The sequence below is a fragment of the Tasmannia lanceolata genome, unplaced genomic scaffold (assembly GCF_043159265.1).
Source record: "Tasmannia lanceolata isolate RefF3 unplaced genomic scaffold, GAP_Taslan_0.1 ptg000019l, whole genome shotgun sequence".
NCBI classification, from domain to species: Eukaryota; Viridiplantae; Streptophyta; class Magnoliopsida; order Canellales; family Winteraceae; genus Tasmannia; species Tasmannia lanceolata.
The window spans coordinates 8,124,494-8,143,481 of record NW_027518696.1 but is presented as its reverse complement, the minus strand read 5'-3'; the positions used below and the strand labels follow the sequence as shown (position 1 = coordinate 8,143,481).

At 38.3% G+C, this 18,988-nt stretch overlaps 2 protein-coding genes across 2 annotated transcripts; both read right to left on the bottom strand.

The window, feature by feature from the left end:
* Positions 1-4,824: 4,824 nt before the first annotated feature.
* On the bottom strand, positions 4,825-8,055 carry LOC143853161 (receptor-like protein kinase ANXUR2). The gene has a single exon (XM_077362896.1). The coding sequence runs from the start codon at positions 7,639-7,641 to the stop codon at positions 5,032-5,034; it is 2,610 nt and encodes an 869-aa protein (XP_077219011.1). The 5' UTR covers positions 7,642-8,055; the 3' UTR covers positions 4,825-5,031.
* Positions 8,056-12,694: 4,639 nt separating this feature from the next.
* On the bottom strand, positions 12,695-18,615 carry LOC143853450 (uncharacterized). Its single transcript, XM_077363216.1, has 9 exons — positions 17,948-18,615; positions 16,026-16,553; positions 15,208-15,273; positions 14,954-15,120; positions 14,639-14,804; positions 14,454-14,541; positions 13,935-14,362; positions 13,391-13,495; positions 12,695-13,245 (listed from the first exon to the last, which is right to left on the bottom strand). The coding sequence occupies exons 1-9, from the start codon at positions 18,074-18,076 to the stop codon at positions 12,928-12,930; spliced, it is 1,995 nt and encodes a 664-aa protein (XP_077219331.1). The 5' UTR covers positions 18,077-18,615; the 3' UTR covers positions 12,695-12,927.
* Between the last annotated feature and the right edge of the window lie 373 nt (positions 18,616-18,988).

The window sequence follows — 18,988 nt, the reverse complement described above, 5'->3', positions numbered from 1 at the left end:
ATTTGTGTTATATGTTTTTGCTGTGTTTTCTTACTTTCATGTACAGATCCTATACATTTAGCTGTATCATACATGTGTTTGCACACCAGAACTTAGACACCCATTAGGCATGTCACTTATAACCTAGTTTTGCTTAGGTGACACATCTTTCATTTATTTTGTGTATGTGTTTAATTTTCATCTCTGAGACATGCATGTTTAGGTAGACGTCTTCTCGGAGATATTCATTCCCATTCCATATGATTTTCGCCCAAAGCTCTTCAAAATTATTAAGTAAATGGCATAAGAGACCAGGTGTTTGCACTTGGGCGGATGAGGTGCTCTTTAGACCTTCCGAATTCGTAACCAGGCACGAACCTTATTTTATATCTCTGGTTATCCGTTGCAACAGAGTATAGTGTGGGATCCAGGGCCTACTTCCCTGGATGGCGACTCTTCTTTGTATAAGGTACGCCTCGAATCTGGGCTAGTCCCCGAATCGAGAGGTATCTCACCTTTGTATCGCCACTCATGCTGTGAGAGGCATTATTCTTTCGAGAGTTCCTTGGTAGAGCTCTCCATTCACGTGGATGATCCATAGAGACAGTTAGCGCGTGGGGGCACGTCCCTCCACCGCCGCGCCTCTCTCGGATCGGGGTCCACACCTTAACATACTCAAAGACTACAAGACTCGGCCCAGCCCATAACTGGGCCTATGCACGTGAGACCCATATCAAGTACCCATCTGAATCACACTGAAACTCAAACCCAATATCAAATCCAAACATTATAAACCTGACCATCCATCCATAATTCATTTATACACAACGAAAGATAATGCATTAAAATCCCTTCTTCTAAATACTCCTTTTTTATTCATCCACATCCCAAAAACACAAGAGAATTTTTTATTCTCTTCTTCTAAATACTCCTTTATAGGGCAACTCCTTTATAGGGCTTCCTTTATTTTCTCTTGTGTTTTTTTTTTGTTTTTAATAGGGTTTCTGTAATTTTGGCTGAGATTTGCCAAATCTATGTAATTAGTTTAGAGGATACAACCCTAAAAGCCTAAAAGGGCTTCCGAAGTCAGAATATGGTGAGAACCAGAGTCGTCGAAGCTGAAGGAGTATTTAGAAGAAGGGATTTTGGGATGTGGATGAATAAAAAAGGAAGAAGAGAAAATAAGGAAGAAGGGAAAATAAAGGAATAAAAAGGAAGAAGAGAAAATCCCTTCTTCTAAAATCACCGTTTTTGTTGCCCTAGAAAAAAAAATAAAAATGGAACAGTTAAAAACCTAGAAACAAAAAAAACCTAAATGAAACCCCTAGAAGAGGGAAAAAAAGAAAAAAAATGAAATATAAAACTTACCTGGGGAGGAGAACGACGCCTGCTTCGTTGGAGGAGCCCACACCGTGCGGAGATGGTGGATTTCACCGTCGAGAAGGAAGGGGAGGACGGATTTTGGGCGCGTCTAAGGAGATGGCACCATACGGGGATAGTGTCGAGAAAGAGAGGGAGAACGTCGATGGCACCGTGCGGAGAGAGGCGGCAGATTTCTCCTATCGTCGGAGATGCCCTCTGGTTTTGGGTGAGAATGATCGCACATGAGAGAACGTCGAATGGGTTTTACCCTTTTGTTTCTGGATTTTTGAGAGAATGGCTACGATCGTTTCTAATCAACGGTTATTATGCGACTGCGCATATAGCTTATATGAGCGACCGCCCACCATCACTTTCCCCTATATATATAATATCTTCTTTGTCTTTGTTCTCCCCTCGTACTGGCGAGCTCGGTCATCATGGTTCTCCCCTTTGCTTTCTTTAATAAAATTAATCATCATTCAGAAAGATGATATAGCATAACAATGCCTCTCAAAAGTCCTGGAAGATAACTGTTTAGAAATCCAGCAATAAGAGATAAATTCTTGGGTGAATATTGAAGCAAATGATAGCTACAGAATCATTTGGAAAGTTATATGAACTACTTAAACCTTCCCGCACAAAGATAATGTGTGGGATCTGACCAACATAGGGATGTTAATCAGTTAGTTACAAATTGTTAACTTACCAACTTCTCTAAAAGCTTAAGCTGTTGGAGAAAGGCGTTATTTATCTTTTATACTTTAACACTCCCCCGCACGTGTGGCCCACTTGGCAAACACATGGCACATGTGGTCCCACTTTGGGCCGACCATCGCATGTGGATTTTTGCTATCTGGGAGGTTTGAACTTGAGACCTTTGGCTCTAATACCATGTTAACTTACCAACTTCTCTAAAAGCTTAAGCTGTTGGAGAAAGGCGTTATTTATCTTCTATACTTTAACACAAATGATGTCTGCGAATTTACTTGTATTGGGATGTCAACCAAGGGAATGATATGTCAGAGGAAGAAGGATGTGCTGCTCACTTCACCAAATATGAGAACTAAAGAGAAGCACACTGCTGCCCTAGCATGTCCACCTTCGGGGGTTTTAACAAAGCACCAAATGGAGATCAGGGCATGATTTTTGGAGTTTTTCATTTTCTTCTTGGAGTTTGGGTTTCATTCATCAATTTCTTGTTTTTTATGGGAATTCAACTCCTAGAACCTTAAAAAAAAAAAATTAAAAAAAAAAAAAAAGAAACTCCTAGAGCCAGGGTGGTAGAGTGGTGCTGGTGTTGGAGGTTCAAGAAAGTTCCCTTTCTCCTGACAAGTTTCTCAAAGTATAGATTGGGTGGTGTTCTTTCCACCTCCTCTGTGAGTGGGTAGTCAGAGTTCAATTTTGGGATAAAAGATAGTCACAAAAACTGCTATAATAATTGGGTAGTCAAATTTATGTTTAATTTTGAGCACAATAATCTCTTCTGGACACACAATCGGTTCTCAAAATCCCAAATAAACAGGGCCTTAATGGTATCAAACTTAATTATTTAAAACCCTTTTAAATAGAACCCTAATATGGATTAATCTAAATATGCATGGCAATTTGGGCTACCCTATTAGACCTCATGAGAGATAACTCCAACACTCCTTGAAAATAATGTTCATGTAGGTGCTAATTGTTAATGATAATAAGACTGTCCATAAATCAATGGAACCATTAACAAAAACATGTGAAATAATATAGTAAATTAAAAACGGTAACTTTTTTCCTCCCTTAACAAATCTTGGGTCTTCAAGTCACACTGTTGCAACACTTAACAGACTCCAATACCATGCATATACTCAACTTAATTCTGGGTATATACAAGATCCTTACTATCTAAAGTCTATACGCCATTATGACCATACAAACTAGATTTCCATCAAAAGGGGAAGAATTAAAAATGGATTACCTATTTGTGACGTAAAATAACGTATCCAAATCAAAGAACTACCATTTTGCCTAGTGCTTTAAGTACAAAAGTTGAGTAAGATTCCAATAGATTAAATGCTTTAGAAGATGAATAACTAAGCGTGTTAGAATGGAAAAAATACGATACTTAAGAATTAAGTTAAATTATGCTTAATCCTAAGCTTCCATTAGATTGGTTGAAATACGCCGGTAGTGTAAGATTCTAAAGAACTATCTACAATTTTACAAGGATGATGTATAACGTAGTTGACAATTCACATGAAAATAAAGGAAGATAGAAGCATGTTCTTCAAAGGCATTTGAAATCAAGACCTGTCAAATCAATAACCCTTTATTTAACTTAAAGATTTAGTTATTGTAAAATAAGATACATTAGAGAGACATCAAAGATGAAGACAGGGAAACTTTAGAATTTTCTGTTTAATTGTTTCTGTTAGGTTTCTTCTTTTACTGCTTGTATTGACCAGTTCGATCACCCCTTATTTTGAGTTAATAAAATTTACCATTACTCAAAAAAAAAAACAGGCACTTGAGAGTTTTAGCTAATTGTAAAAAGAAAATGAGCCATTGCCATTCAAAAAAAAACAAGAAAGAAAATGAGCCATTGAACTCCCATTCGATATCCTTTCACATGGAAAGGTACAACAAATTGATTCGGATTATCCTTTTTCAAAAAAAAAAGGTGATTCAGATTGTCCATTTCAAAAAATATATATTCATATTGTCATACCATAGCTAGAAATAGTTACAACTTCTCTACATGCGGCACTATAAGGAAAAAAAAGGATATTCCATTGTCTCAAGCACCCAAGAGGCCATTAACAATGAAATTTCCTCTTCCGGTTTTTTTTTTCTTTTTGTGAAGAGCAAATCAATCAAGTTTCATCATTTGAGATTGCTAAAAGAAACTCGAATGGTATTTGCAAAGCATCTTAATAAGAATGGATCAACTTTCATCTATGGAATTGCCTTCTGTTTTTCATGTTTGTTGAAAACCGAGAGATCTCTAATCTCTCAAATAAGGATGAAACACGATGTACAACAAAACGTCAAGAAGAGATGCAAGAAACACAATCGCACAAAAACGAGAACACAAGGCTTACTTGGTTCGGCAATGTGCCTACATCCACGGGAGGAGTTTCACTATTTTTGTTTAGGGTTACAAACTCTCCTCGGCCAAGAAAACTTCACAACCTGTAACTCTAATATGTGGCCTATATAGCAATGCCACCACATCAAAAAAGTTACCAAAATACCCTTTAGCATAAAACCAAAAATAAAATTCCAGGGCATTAGTCAGTAAGGATGCGGCATCACTGCCAGAATACAAGCCATAAATACAACCCGTCTGCACAACAATGTTGTATAAGAATCCAAATTAGTTATTTTACTTGACAATACATAGACAGCATTATTATTAAGATGAATAAAAACATTCAATGAACATAGGTAGTACACTTACCAACAATTAAATAACTGCCAGACAGACCTGAGGTTAATAAATATAACTTTGTTTGAACTCTTTAATACAAGTTACTATCAGTTTCAAGAGCCTGTCTGATTACAATATTTATGGGGCTAATAGGGGAAAAAATTACACAGTACAAGCAGCAAAGGCATCCTCTGAAGTAGCCAAAAAACTTGCCTTTATTGTTTGAATTGCTTTTGCATAATCAACCAACTAGCTGGATGTTTTCAGCTACATTGAAAACATCCTTATCGTCCCTTTGGATTGATGAGCTGTGAGAACACCGCACTTGTGTTTAGGTACGAATCTTCACTCACGAGCACCTCACTCTCGCACCCAATGCTTATGTCACTGTTTTGGCCACCCAAACTGCTATCATTTGCAATAGCCTCAGAGTCGTTAATGGCCTCACTCACAATCGGTTTCCCACCATTGGAATTCTCTTGCAATTGGAGGGCAAATTCGAGATTCCACAACACATCTCCCATCGCCGGCCTATCGACTCCCTGGTCAGACAGGCATTTCTCAGCTGTGTCTGCAAACTTCTTTAAGCACTCAGGGTTTATCTTTCCTTTGAGGTTAGGATCGACGATATCCTCAAGAATTCCCTTTCTTTGGCAATGTAGAGCCCAATCTGCAAGACTAACCTGTTCCTTGGGAAGGCTCGGATTTAGTGCTGGCCTTGCACATAAGACTTCGAAAAGAACCACACCAAATGAGTAAACATCTGATTTCTCTGTCAACTGCTGTCTTCTGAAATATTCTGGATCCAAATATCCAAAACTACCTTTCACCACTGTACTGACATGAGTCTGATTGAGGTTCGGACCCGTTTTCGACAGCCCAAAATCAGAAACTTTAGCAACCAATTTCTCATCCACAAGAATGTTGGTAGTCTTCACATCCCTGTGAATGATTGTGTATTTTGCACCTGTATGAAGGTAGTGAAGTCCTCTAGCAGCTCCAATGCAAATCTCTAACCTCTGCTTCCATGAAAGAGGAGGCTTGTTGCTCTTATAAAGATGCTCCCTTACAGTCCCATGAGCCATGTAATCATAAACCAAGATCATTTCATTGTTTTCTTCACAGTATCCAATCAAAGAAACCAAATGCCTGTGTCTTAGCTTAGAAAGCATCTCAATTTCGGTCTGGAACTCATTAACACCTTGTTCTGAAGATGGGTTTGATCTTTTGATAGCTACATTAGTCCCTCCATCAATAACTCCTTTATAAACCTTTCCAAAGCCTCCAACTCCAATAACAAGGGACTCATCAAAGTTCTTAGTACCTTGCTTAATCTCAGCAAAGGAGAAGTGCCTGCAGAGACTCACAGCCAAGGAAGATAGATGACTGCTAGCACAGCTCTTGCCAGAGATTGTGGACTTGCTCACGGTTGTTTGTGAATTCCCATAGATCGGCAACCAACCCGATACACCGGACTCACTTCCAAGGACTTTCTTCTGACGTTGATAGGCTGCAAAGCAGATAGCGAACACTAAACCAACTGCAGCGGCCCCTCCAGCTGCCCCACCAATCACATGGGCCTTATCTTTTGACTTTGAAAGGGTATTGGGCTCATTAGATTCCGCCTCTAAAAGCATAGGTGAAGGCACCGGATTGGGCCCCGCCAAGTTCCCAGTTGTGTCGTTCAACTTGAAGATCTCCAATCCATTCAGGATAGAGTCATAATATTCAGGCTTTGCCGCAGCAGAAGGGTGCAGTGCCAGCCATAACTGCTCATCATCACCGGGCCCGTCACTAACATACACAGCATAGTCCTTGTAAACCGGCACAGCCTTCGACCCTGACCACGCTATGACATCAGCAGATTCCTGAGCCGTCTGGTTATTGAGGTAAATATCGAAAACTCTTTGATTAACCTTTGTCAATTGCAGCTCACAGAAGTGGAATCTAACTACATACGTGAAATTCGCATCAACTTGAAAGACCCATGTAAGATTATAATTCATGTTAATCTTTGAATCCGGTCCCATTGATCTTGCTGTGCTGTAAATGTCCAAGGGAGCCATATACTCCGCCACTGTCGTTGGGTATCGGATTTTAACATTATCAGATACTGAGAAGGTGACCCCGAATGCAGCTCCATATAAGTATGGGGAGTCGTCATACCACGTTCTGCTAAGGCCGGAGTCGTTACCTGCCGGTACATACTGCCCGCCAACATTTAATCTATACAATGTCTGTACAGTCGAACTTCCAATATCAACCGTCTGATCAGAAAACCCAACCAATGTGGCAGGGGAATCATAAACATCTGGCATTGAAATTACTTCTATCCCATTGATGAAAGCATAAGAAGCATGGTGCTTGTCAGAAGGTGTGAAGGTGACATTGAGAATGTTAGAAGAGGGATTCAAAGAGAATTCCCTGACAATGTAGGCCTGTGTAAGAGCTTGCGCTGTGATGGAGGCACTAAAATTGCGAAGGAACATAAACCCATCTGATTTTACAGAGAAATAAGCATCAGTAGCATTAAGGCCACCATATGAAGATGGGTAGAAATGGAGTCTGATCCAATGCCGCTTTCCCGCAGAAACAGGAAAAGAGTAGGACGATTCGGACTTGAAGATTCTTGCTGACATGTAAGGAAATTGCGAAGGCAGAGACGGGTCTTGAAATTCGGCTTGTGCTGCAACTGATTTGTCTGATGAGAGAAGGAACTTTGAACTCGAATCCCCGACCCATTTGCGGCCATCGGCGTCCACACCATCCTCAGAAGAACCACAATTCAATAGAATTGAGTTCTTGGGTATGTAATTGCCATTTGAGATATCAAAGACGTTGAAGAGGAATGAAAAGAAGATCAGAGAAAGTAAGATATGGGTTTTGTCTTTCATGGCTGGAGGGAGATACCCTTTATAGGAAATGAAGAGAATTTATCTGGAGCGTACAGGAAAACAGGAAATGGCGCAGCCTAGAAAAGATACAAGTGTTTTCCTGTACGCCCAATGAACAGGAAAACCACTTCTCGGTTTTCTTATGCTCTTATTTGGTTTTTTTCAACCCATTTTTCTTTAGTGGAGATGAATCATTGGAAACTTACCTGGATGTCTTGCAACCAAACCAGGTATATAGAGAGAGAGGGGAAGAAGAAGAACAGAGAGAGAGAGAGAGAGAGAGAGAGATGGGTTATTTTTCCTGTTTTTTTCTTCATTGCCATTCAGCATTGATGGGGTGAAAGGAGTTTGTTAGAGATGAGTGACAGAGAAGAGAAACGGAAATTTTGGTTTCATTGATTGGTCAGAAAACTGGTGGAGAGAGCATGAATTGAGGTATTAAAAGCTGAAATTAGAGTTCTATTTAAACCTTTTGACTACTCGACCGTTAGTTTCGGCTTCAGTTCAATTGTGTAACTGACAACGAGTGGGCGTATTTTAGAATAATTATTGACGGGAAATCTATGTTACACCGGTAGGGCATATCACTAAGTCAGAGCTGGGGTTATATAGAAGTTAATATATTGTCTGGATTCCTATCACTATACCAAAAATGTTCTGCACTAGAAGTAGGATCAATCATGGCACTCGGATTAGCCAAAAAGCTCCCCCAATCATACCAAAAATCATGAGATTTGGCTCTGATCTATCATAAATTACAATCAAGGGCTACTAAATGATGATTTAATGGGGGATCACATTGTCTAACTTGATGTTGTCCTCTGTATCTTGAGGTGCGACGAGCACTCAAATTGTTGATATTTGCATGTAGCTCTAGGGAGGTTTAAGCTTTGTCATTTCAAATAACCCATATTTGAAATGAGCCATAGACCATTTCAAAATGTACATCAAATCCTTTCAAGGTTGAGCCTAAATACTGATCAGTATTAACGATACCCAACATGGCAATTTATTTTCAAACTGCCTTCAACGTGTTGTAAGTTCATTTAGAACTCTCTTAGAGGGTTTCATACTCAAACCAATACTTGATCTCGATCATTGACTTAAAGAAAAACTAATTCTATTTAAACAAAAATATAATCTAAGTCATAAAAAAAAACACTTCTATTTATTGAAAAAGGGTTGGAGAGCAATTGAGAGCAATTGAGAGCAATCTAGTTCTTAGTTTTAGTCCCAAATCGACTTCAAATCATTTTTCTTAAGGTTTATAACCCTACAAAAGGGTTGCTTTGAAGCATTGAGACGCAAACTCTAGAGGATTATGTTCTATAATCATTTTCCTTCATGTTTATAGTCTCTTCAAGCCTAAGTAGATTTAACCTCTAGGGGAATATTGGTTTCATGCTTTAAGATTTATTTGATCTGGACCATTGATTGAAGCCAAAACTCTTTTTTTTTTCACAAAAATCTAATCTTAGCCCACCAAAATCACTTTCATCTTTGCTCTATAACTTGGTTTTATTTTTACCACTTGATTTTAGTCAACTTTAGATCATTTTCTTTAAGGTCTAGAATCTTATAAAAAGGGTTGCTTTGAAACATTGAGATATAAAACCATATCTTCCAAGTCTTGAAGGAATTTGAGATCATTATAATTTTTGAAGATTTGGAGAAAACTCAAAATAATTCAAATTTGTTAGAGTTGCTGAATTCCCCGAGAGAGAAAGCTGGGGAACATGACCTCAAACTCCCTCCTTTAATCAAAGATAATCTTCTTTTATTTTAAAATTCTTTGCTTTCTAATTTGCATGCATATGTTTACTAGTTTGTTCGGTTAGTTTATTTACTTATGAAGTTTTATTTAGGATTGTTTGTTTTGTGTTTTGCAGGTTTATTTGGGATTTAAATAGACCAAGAAAAGGGTAGCCAAAAAGATGATAGGATAAGTTTACTTTTGAAAATAGTAAATAATCATGTCTTATTCTTAGGGTAATTAAGGAACTCAAGTGAAATGAGGTATAAAAATAACGGATTTGCTAGCGTCAATCGCATAAGGCATTTCGCGGATGGCCTTTTGCATCTGAGAGCAGCCACACAGGCTCACTTTTCACCAGATTTTGTCTCCATTCATGAGGTGGCTGCTCTCAGATGCAACAGGCCATCCGCAAAGTGCCTTCTGCGATGGACGCTAACAAATCCCTAAAAATGAAGGATCTTTGTAAGTTACTGTTTTAGTAGCAAATTTCTCATTATACATGGTTTTGGTATTTTACAAGCGGCTTCATGTAAAAAAATCATTTTTTAGTCATGGGGTCCAACTCGGGCCAGGTTGCGTGGTTAGTGGCAAACCCAAGCCCAACCCTAGGTAGCATTATCCCCAACCCTAACCTGATCCTAGGTCGGGGAGGATCACCCCTACCCAACTTGCCTCTAAATCTCTCAATCCTAACTCAACCCGTCCTCGAGTTCGGTTCAGTTTGGCTTTTCCTAACCCACGAGGAAATGCCAACCTATACCGTGTCGAAATCGAGTTGAACCGGACTCAATTTACTGTGAAAAAAAGTCTTATTATTTTTTAGCGGATGATATTGGCACAACCATGTTTTTATAATTGCACAAACTCAGCTTGTCTTTTCACTTTTAAGTGAACTATGACAGCTTTTTGGGAATAGTAATAACATTTGACAGATTAAATAGTAAAAGACAACATAAAATAGTGTTATTATCAAACCATTGTTGTGCTGATATCATTTCCCTTATTATAGGGAATAATGCAGCAATACTATTGAACCTTTGAAATTTACTTGTCATGATTTTTTTTTTGCCTTCCTGGATCCAAATGTTCCCTTTCTTGTCTATCTTTTCTAAAAAGATGGACACAAAAATTTCCAATTACTACATTTTGTCACTAATCAATTACTATTTTGTCGCCATCAGGATTGAACACCTAATGCTTCCTTTTACTGTTTTTTAGAAGTATTCAAACAGCTGTTCATATAGGGATAAAAAAAATTTCTCCTGGATAACTTATCTTCTTCATTGTTTCCCAATTTTGTTCTAGTAATATTTCATCCGAGAGAAGATAACAATTCTATCCGTCGATAAATGAACCCCGGCTTGCTATCCCTAGCTTTGATCAGCCTATCACCATAAGCCCATAGCAATGTGTTTTAAAATGCGGCTAAAGAAAATCCTAGTCGACTCGGCACGTTGTGATAGAAGGTTGCCCTGTGATGGCTGGCTCATCAAATTAACGCTCCCGATGACCACCGACAGCATTTGTGCACTCGCACTGAGTCACATCACATGATCTTTTCCAATCGTCAAGGATTGATTTTGTGGTATCCAAAGAGACCCACAGCTGGATGGATGGTTGGGATCGTCTGTTTGGGATAATTCACTAGTGATCCAACAAGGTCCTACATATGGACGGCCCAGATCAATTACCTAAATGTAATAATAGTAAAAACGATCCTCGTCTCCAGCTTCTCCAATCAATGTCTGGACACTGTAGTACTGTACTTTCGTCTTCTAACGAGTTTTTTTTTTTTTTTTTAGGTTGAGAATAAATACGCACCCCCTGTAGGATAATTCGCACCCGTCTTAAGGAGGGTATGCAGCAGACTCTAACGCTTTTTAACCTCGATTCACGTTACAAGGGGCGCGAATTATCCTACAAGGGTACGAATTTATAACTGTCCTTTTTCTTATAATCCGAGAAAACACGTGGCAAAACTTAATTTTCACCGCGACGAGTCGGAATCACCTCGGCGGTGTCGTCCCGTACACGGACGGACGGATGTCATTTTCCGGTGGGACCCACCGGAATTTCAGGTGGGACCCACCGGAAAAGCTGAAAAGGATCTGATGGGATGTGATGTGGGTGATGTGGTGACAAAGAAGGGAGGCGTCTTTTCAATAGAGACAGACTTTTGTTGTTAGATTCAGAGATCGTGGATGACGTGGCATGACAATGTACAGCACCGCGCGAGATGCGCGGGAGCTTTTCCTTTTTTGCCGAATCCTCACGTCACCCCAAAATCTTTCATTTTCTGGTGGGCCCCCATTGGAGTTTATCGGAAAGGACGATAGGCAACAGTAGGCTATCGTAGCCGTAGGATTTGGCTAGGTATGGGGATTTCGATTGAGGTCAACAAATCCAATGGTTAAGATTATCTTATCAATGTAATTTTATGGGCAGGGCCCACCAAACTAGTAAGCTCCTTAGATAAAAAGGGTGGCAATAATCCCATCAATTACAATATATATGTCCAATTAAGATCAAATAAACATTGAGAAAGACTCAATTCTTTTTTAAAGCATATGATTCTAGTGGTTTACTGCATCAATGACAGCTGCATTGTACCTCGAATTATAGTCTTCATTTATTGGAAATTGTAGATAAGAACTACTACATTTTGAAATTTGCTATTGCCAATATTTTCTTTATAGGAATTTGTAACAAAAACAATGAAAATAAATTATTATCTGGATCTTTGCTAAAGAGTCGTGAAATGATGAAATGAAACTCTAATGTTTGATTTCAATGAGATAATGAGAAATTACATTTACTTTTAGGGCCGTTTGGATGCCGAGAAGATTTTGATTTGGAATTCTCACATTTGCTGCCCTTTTTGTGTTGCCATTTGGATCCGGATCAAATCCTTGAATTTCCAATTCAGCCACTGACAGTGAAAAAAATCAGATGTCTGAATAAGTTGTGAAATAAGTAATTGAAAATCCACAGATCTGGCAGTCTCCTTCACCCTCTTGCTCCTCAACCTCTTCCCTACAGTAGGAAGTACTTCGTAGAATTTTAGCTTTGATTTTCTCTTTTATTGTTGCCTTTGGGATCGGCTCTACTTCTTCTTTGTGAGTCCTTTGTTTATTGGATTAAAAAACAAGTTAATCATTCATTTTCCTTCATGTGATTATGCAGTACACATGTTGCTAAAACTATCTTTACTTTTGTTTTGAGAAGCCACTGTTATGCCGACTTCAATAGGAGGAAGTATGACTTCAAGGCTCAAAAAAACATGCCTTACTAACCAACTAAACAGAAAGCTCTGGTTGATGAATTTCAAATTCTTCTATCAAAAGTCATGGCCTCATTCATAATACAAATTACTTTCCTCTGCCAATCATCGTAGAATTTAAAATAATTACTCAACAATATCCGATAAGATTGATACAGAACAGAAGAAACTCTCAAACAACATTTTTATTTTCAATCTATTTGAGATTTACAAAAAAGAGTAGTCTCAGTCTAGGCGTGATTCTGTTCTATTATCCACCCTGACAACCTCCCGGTCCTCCCAATGTTAGAACAACGCCTTGAAGATCACTATTAGCCCTTGTGGGTTTGGCCAAGGATGGCGTAGCACGGACAGCTGATGGCGGATGAGCTTGCCGGATGTTATGACCGGATTCCGGCATCGCAAATGATGCATGATGCTGAGGTCTTACATAAGCAGGATTACCATGATTTGGATTTGGATTTGGATTTGAATTTGGATTTGAATTTGAGTATGTATGAGCATTGACAAATGGACTTGTTAGAGTTGGATTCTGTGGAAGAACTGCTCTTGTGACAACACATGGTCCCTGATCAGCAGACACAATGGTAAGAACATGTAAACTAGGATTTTTTGCTCAACTAGCTTTGAACTTAGATAGTAGTACTTTGGATTTGCTACATAAATTACATGGTGTTCACTAGGTGGGTTGAGTAGAGTTTATAGAAGCTTACAGGGGTAAATAAGACACCTCTCAGTATCTGACCATTGACATTAGCCGTCATGAGGTACCCGGAATCGAAAGCTCCATCCACCGTACCATGGACCTCGGCCCCAATCTATAAAGAAACAAAATGAGCAGAATTCGAAAAATGTTCAGGCAATTACAATCAAGGTTTTAAATCTCGGTTTCGGTTTCGGTTTCGGTCATCACCGAAACCGAAACGTTTCGGTTTCGGAACGAAATTTCGGACGAAATCTTGTAAAAATTTCACCGAAATTTCGGTGAAATTTTGGAAATTTCCGAAACGTTTCACCGAAATTTCCGAAACTTCACCGAAATTTCCGAAACTTCACCGAAATTTCCGAAATTTCACCGAAACGTTTCGGCGAAGTTTGGTACTTTTCCGACTCACAGTGAATTTCGTTTCGGTTTCCACCGAAACCGAAATATTTCGGCCGAAACGAAATATTTCGGCCGAAACGAAACGTTTCGGCCGAAATTTAAAACCATGATTACAATACAATTCAAAGAAAGGACGAGCTTAAGGTCTATACCAAGGGAGGAATTGCTGATCTCTGTGAGGGCTTCTGATCTGCTAGTGGGTATTGAATGCCTTGCCTTCCGGTGTGGGCAACACGGAGAAACTGCTCTGTTTTCGGCTGCCTCTGAAACTCACTTGGCACGAAATGAAAATCATGACCTGCCCTCTGAATGTTACCTCTCTGCTCCATTTGGTTATTTAGTATGGTGTTGGATTGACAATGGGTCTGGGTCTGATTCTGCTGCCTAAATAAACCAAAGGGTGGGTTAACCATGATAGTCTCGGAAGCTGCAGAGGGTAGTTTTTGAACTGTGGTCTGCTCTTGATCAGATTGGGAAGGAGATGAATGTTGGGATAGTGAAAGAGAATGCTCTTCTTGTTCTGATTCAGCCTGCCATGTTTTGAGCTCACTTGCTCTCCTTCTCTTGGAATGAAAATTATCTGAAAAAAAATGTGGATGGCTATTATGTATCAGAAACATTTGATGTACTCACGAGCTCAATGAAATAAATTCAGCGACAATCAGAACCACCTGAACTACGTAAAACAGAGTGCTTTGATTCTGAGTCAAGTTCACGGGATCTGCGATTTGGTTCTCCGTTACTAAAAATCATAATTTTCTGTGACAGAAGTAAACAAGAACAAATAGTTGAGGCTTATATCAAAGTGACAAATTAAGGTTGTGCAAGCTTGGTATGTAAAAGTTGTTGGGATTACATCATCTCTTGCTGAATTTTTCATCCCTCTCAAAAACCTTCGCTTTTCTTGGTTCCAGTGGCTGCCAAAATTCTTGCACAAGGAAATGTTGTAACGGCCATTAGCATGTTCAGATCCTAGTTGAAGGATGAGTAATTCATTTAGAGGACGCTCATCTTCTCCACATCTGCTAGTTTAAACCACAAGATGTAAAATTTCCAAATAGAACCCAATATTGAAAAAACCCCCAAACAAGCAAATTGGCAAAGATGAGCTCACTAACTATATAAAAACCTTTTTTTTTTTTTGAATGGCACTAACTATATAAAAACTTACCCTCCATAAATGGCAATGTCCGAGTCTGTAGCCACAGCAGTGTGAGAAAACCGCCCTTGTGGTTGCTGACCACATATATCAAGCTGAGTCCATGAACATGTGTGCAAATCGAGAACCCAAACATCATTATAGTATTGCTTATCGCCAACACCACCTATGACATAAACCTGTAAGGCATGCCAGACAAATGCAAATGTTTTTCAGATTTCATTTTCCTAAATTGTCACTTCCAAATTTTCAATTACGTGTCTTGCCTGGGTCCCAATATTTACAGCTGCATGACCTGCTCTAACACCAGGAGAAGATCCATGGACTGCCAACTGTAATAATAATTAAAAAAAAAAGTGAACAATTTATCAAACACAAATGCTAAAAATCAAGTGGTATACTCGTGTTCAGTTTGACTACATATTCTATGAAGAATTTATTCGCATTTAGATGACAAATGCACTTTGTGAACGTGTTAGAAAATTATTTTCTATGTATTTTCACTGTGTACTATCAAGTTAATTGTCAAGTTTTTCACAGTTATAGAATATCTATCACTAAATGAAATAGATTTAGACCCTTATGGGCAAGACATATAAAGCTTTTCCTGCTTAGTATCAATATAGAAGAGGTTGCACGCCCCTATCCAACAAAGAAACTTCGGCTTGACGTCTTGTACATCTATCACCACCAACCAATCCTTTTGTAGCTTAAGCAAGTAATGAAAATTAAGAACGATGTGACAATTATATAAATTTACAAATAAAGAAGCAAGTAAACAACTTAACAGAAAGGCAGATTCTTTATTAACTATAAAAACCTCTACTTCATGACAGAAAGAGAAGATAATAACTATAATAATCTCCCTAACTGACTAAAAGAATGCAACAGCTATAACAACTGAAAATTTCATAACACCAAAATGACTATCTTCTAAAATGAAAAATGGCACAAGGTAATGCTTCCAAGCTCTTCAATTTTCCTTTTTAACATTAGAGCACTAATATCTCAAAAAGAAAACCTACAGCAATGACCTTCCAGTGGGAAAAGAAGGTTATAAAAATATTAGAATGGTGAAACATACCCTTGACCAAGTTAGTGTGTCCATGTCAAGAACATCGACTTCGCCATGATAGCGATCACCGCAATCTCCACCATATACAATAAGTTTGTTCTCAACTGCAACTGCAGTGTGGCTGTCCCTTGGTGCAGGAAGATCACCCGTTACCTTAGGAGAAGTCCATTTCATGGTTTTAAGGTCTAAAATGTGTAAGTCATTCAAGTAATTTGCTTCCCCTTCTCCACTACCCCCAAATATAACTAATTTATCATCACCCATGACTGTGGCTGTGTGACTTTCACGCGGGGAAGGTGGATTTCCTTCACAATTGGGCTGACTCCATTCTTTGGTCCTTAGATCCAATATATGGAGATCATTTACCTTCTTGGAACCATTCGTCCCTCCTAGAACTATCATTCGGTGCCCTACGAGTGCTGCACTGTGGCTGTCTCTGGTACCAGGTTGCTGGCCAGTGGTTACAAGGGAGCTCCAAACCATTGTATCTAGATCAAGCATAAGGACATCGCTGAAGTGTAGTCCACCACAACAGCCCTGAAAAAGGTAGAGAAGAATTTATTTACATGGAAAGAGGAGTAAGATCTTAGTTTATATCTATAAAAAGATTCGGAGAAAGAGGCATAGGATATTATAGTTAAATGGAAAAAAATTCAAACACTAGACATTAAGAATTTTGAAGTTTAGCCTGCAGAATAAAGGAAACCAGACCTAGGAATTGATAAACTTTTAAATGAAGATGAAGAGTGAGAAACAAAACACACAATTCATTACCGAAAACAATGATGCAAACCTTAGGGTAAAAAATTAACAGAGTAACCACTCTCCCAAAAAAAGATCTCTAAAGAGAAAATAAAGTAAAAAAGGCTTGAAAGTTGAAAGCACAAACAACTGAAGAAGCCTAATAAGTGAGAATAAAACATGGAATATGAGTGGAAATTACAGAAATTTACACCTGGATAACTGAACGGTCAAAGTGAAAACCCCTTAAATGTCAAAAAGGAAAGGGAAATCAAGTTAGTCATTAATTTAAAATTTTTAAAAAAAAAAGAAAAAGAAAAAGGAAATATAGAAGGCAGTGATAAAATCATGAGCAATTTGTTCAATAATTAAATTCGAGAAGCATGATAGTGAAGCAACAATAGGGCTAGTGGGTATGAACAAGTGTAAGTAGAAAAAGGATACAAATACAACATCCAAAACCTCAACACACATCTACTGATTTTCTCCAAAACCCAATGTTTCTTGTAAAAAGAAATATCCACAATATTTGAACACATTATATTATCAAGAAGCAGAAAACTACTTGAAAAAACAGATCCAAATAAGGGGGAATACAAAGAAGAACAAGAGGAATCCTAGACAGACCCAAAAAATCTCCCTTAACCCTGTAACAGATTATAAGCAAAAATCAGTAACATAGATAATTATCACAAATAAAACTAAAGCCGAATAAACTAAATCACAAAACGAACCCAAAAAAACTCCCATAACAAACAATACTGGAACCTTATGAAAAGAAAGAAATAACAAACAACATTAAGCAAAGATAGAGAAAGAAAGGAAAACAACCAGAACTGCCAAGAAAAATGTCTCTGTAAATACTCAAAGAAAATCAATATCACAGGTCATATTGGCATAGAAAAATTGGAGAGAAATTAATTAAAAACAACACAATACATGCTACGATATAATACAAGCAAATTTGCAAACATTAATATTAGGACAATTACCCAGAGTAACAACAACAACAAAAAGAAAACAAAAAAAAAACAAAAAAAACAAAAACAGAAAAGAACAAAGAAGAACAAACTACTACAAACTGTCAAAAGAATTCCAACCATAACAAACATTTATGGTACTAAATATCAAACAACTAAAGCAAATGAAAAGAAACATAGAGATAAATTCATGGGTTTTGCCACACATACCCCAAAAACATAAACAACCCCGTTAGAACAGCACGCTGAGTGTCCCCATCTTTCAGAAGGATTGAAGCCTGAAACCTTGGGGTAAAGCCACATTACCTTCTTCTTCACAATTTCACCCAAAGAACCCATCTCTTCTCAAACCCCCCAACAACTTGTATTCCTTTCTAAACATTCAATTCCCACAGCCCATTGTTGAGTAAAAGAGAAGAAGAGAGATGGGTGAAAGGTACAAGAACAACCCAAGTGATATACCATACATCAGTGTCTGTAGATAGGAAAGATGACTGCTTTCAAGTCCAAATCACTGTCAACCAACAAACACAAATGGTGGTGAAAAAAAAAAGAAATTATAATTAGAACAGATCTTGTAAATCAAAGAGATAAGACTGATAGTTAGATAGTAAGATTTAGCTTTGAAGAATGGAAGGAGTGATGTAAAATCATGGGACTGTTTAAGAGTTAAGACATAAAGAGAGAGAGAGAGAGAGTCTGGTCCCACACACATTCCCATGCACCCTTGTGCTCTCTTCTCTCTCTTCTTTCTAGGGGTGTTTGTTTATCCGTTTCTTTTTTCTTTTTCACTCGTCTAACTGAAAATGATGGAAGGTGGGGGCATTGGGTTGTGGGAAATGATGGGAGTGTTTGGGGCTCTGAGGTTTGGTGGGTGTGGGTTTTCAAGGAGGTGAAGAAATTTTTTTAGTTTCTTTTGGTCTGGGGATTGATGGAGATGGGAAGTTCTCATTTCTCGAGGTTTTTTTGACGTGGATCTAGAAATGCATGTTCTCAAGCGTCTTGGGGAACCGGGTTGTTTACATACTAATACCAAACTAACAAGTGCAATGATAGATACAAGGGAGCCCTTGCATACACAGCCGCCCATAAGGGCTCTTTGTTTGATCCACTTCATTTTTAGTTACAATTTAAAATTGGTTGAAAAAGTAAAATCATTTACATTTGATGACGTGGATCCCTTGTATGCAAGGGCTCCCTTGTATCTATCATTCCTCAACTAATAAAGCAAATAAAAATAGAGGGGTAAGG

Excerpts from the sequence above, each read along its gene's own strand:
- LOC143853450 (XM_077363216.1), bottom strand. The coding sequence starts at position 18,076 with ATGGGTTCTTTGGGTGAAATTGTGAAGAAGAAGGTAATGTGGCTTTAC. Across the intron at positions 15,121-15,207 it reads CTGTAAATATTGGGACCCAG|GTTTATGTCATAGGTGGTGT; the intron begins GCAAGACACGTA and ends CATGCCTTACAG. Across the intron at positions 14,363-14,453 it reads CTCTGTTTTACGTAGTTCAG|ATAATTTTCATTCCAAGAGA; the intron begins GTGGTTCTGATT and ends ATTTTTTTTCAG.
- LOC143853161 (XM_077362896.1), bottom strand. The coding sequence starts at position 7,641 with ATGAAAGACAAAACCCATATCTTACTTTCTCTGATCTTCTTTTCATTC.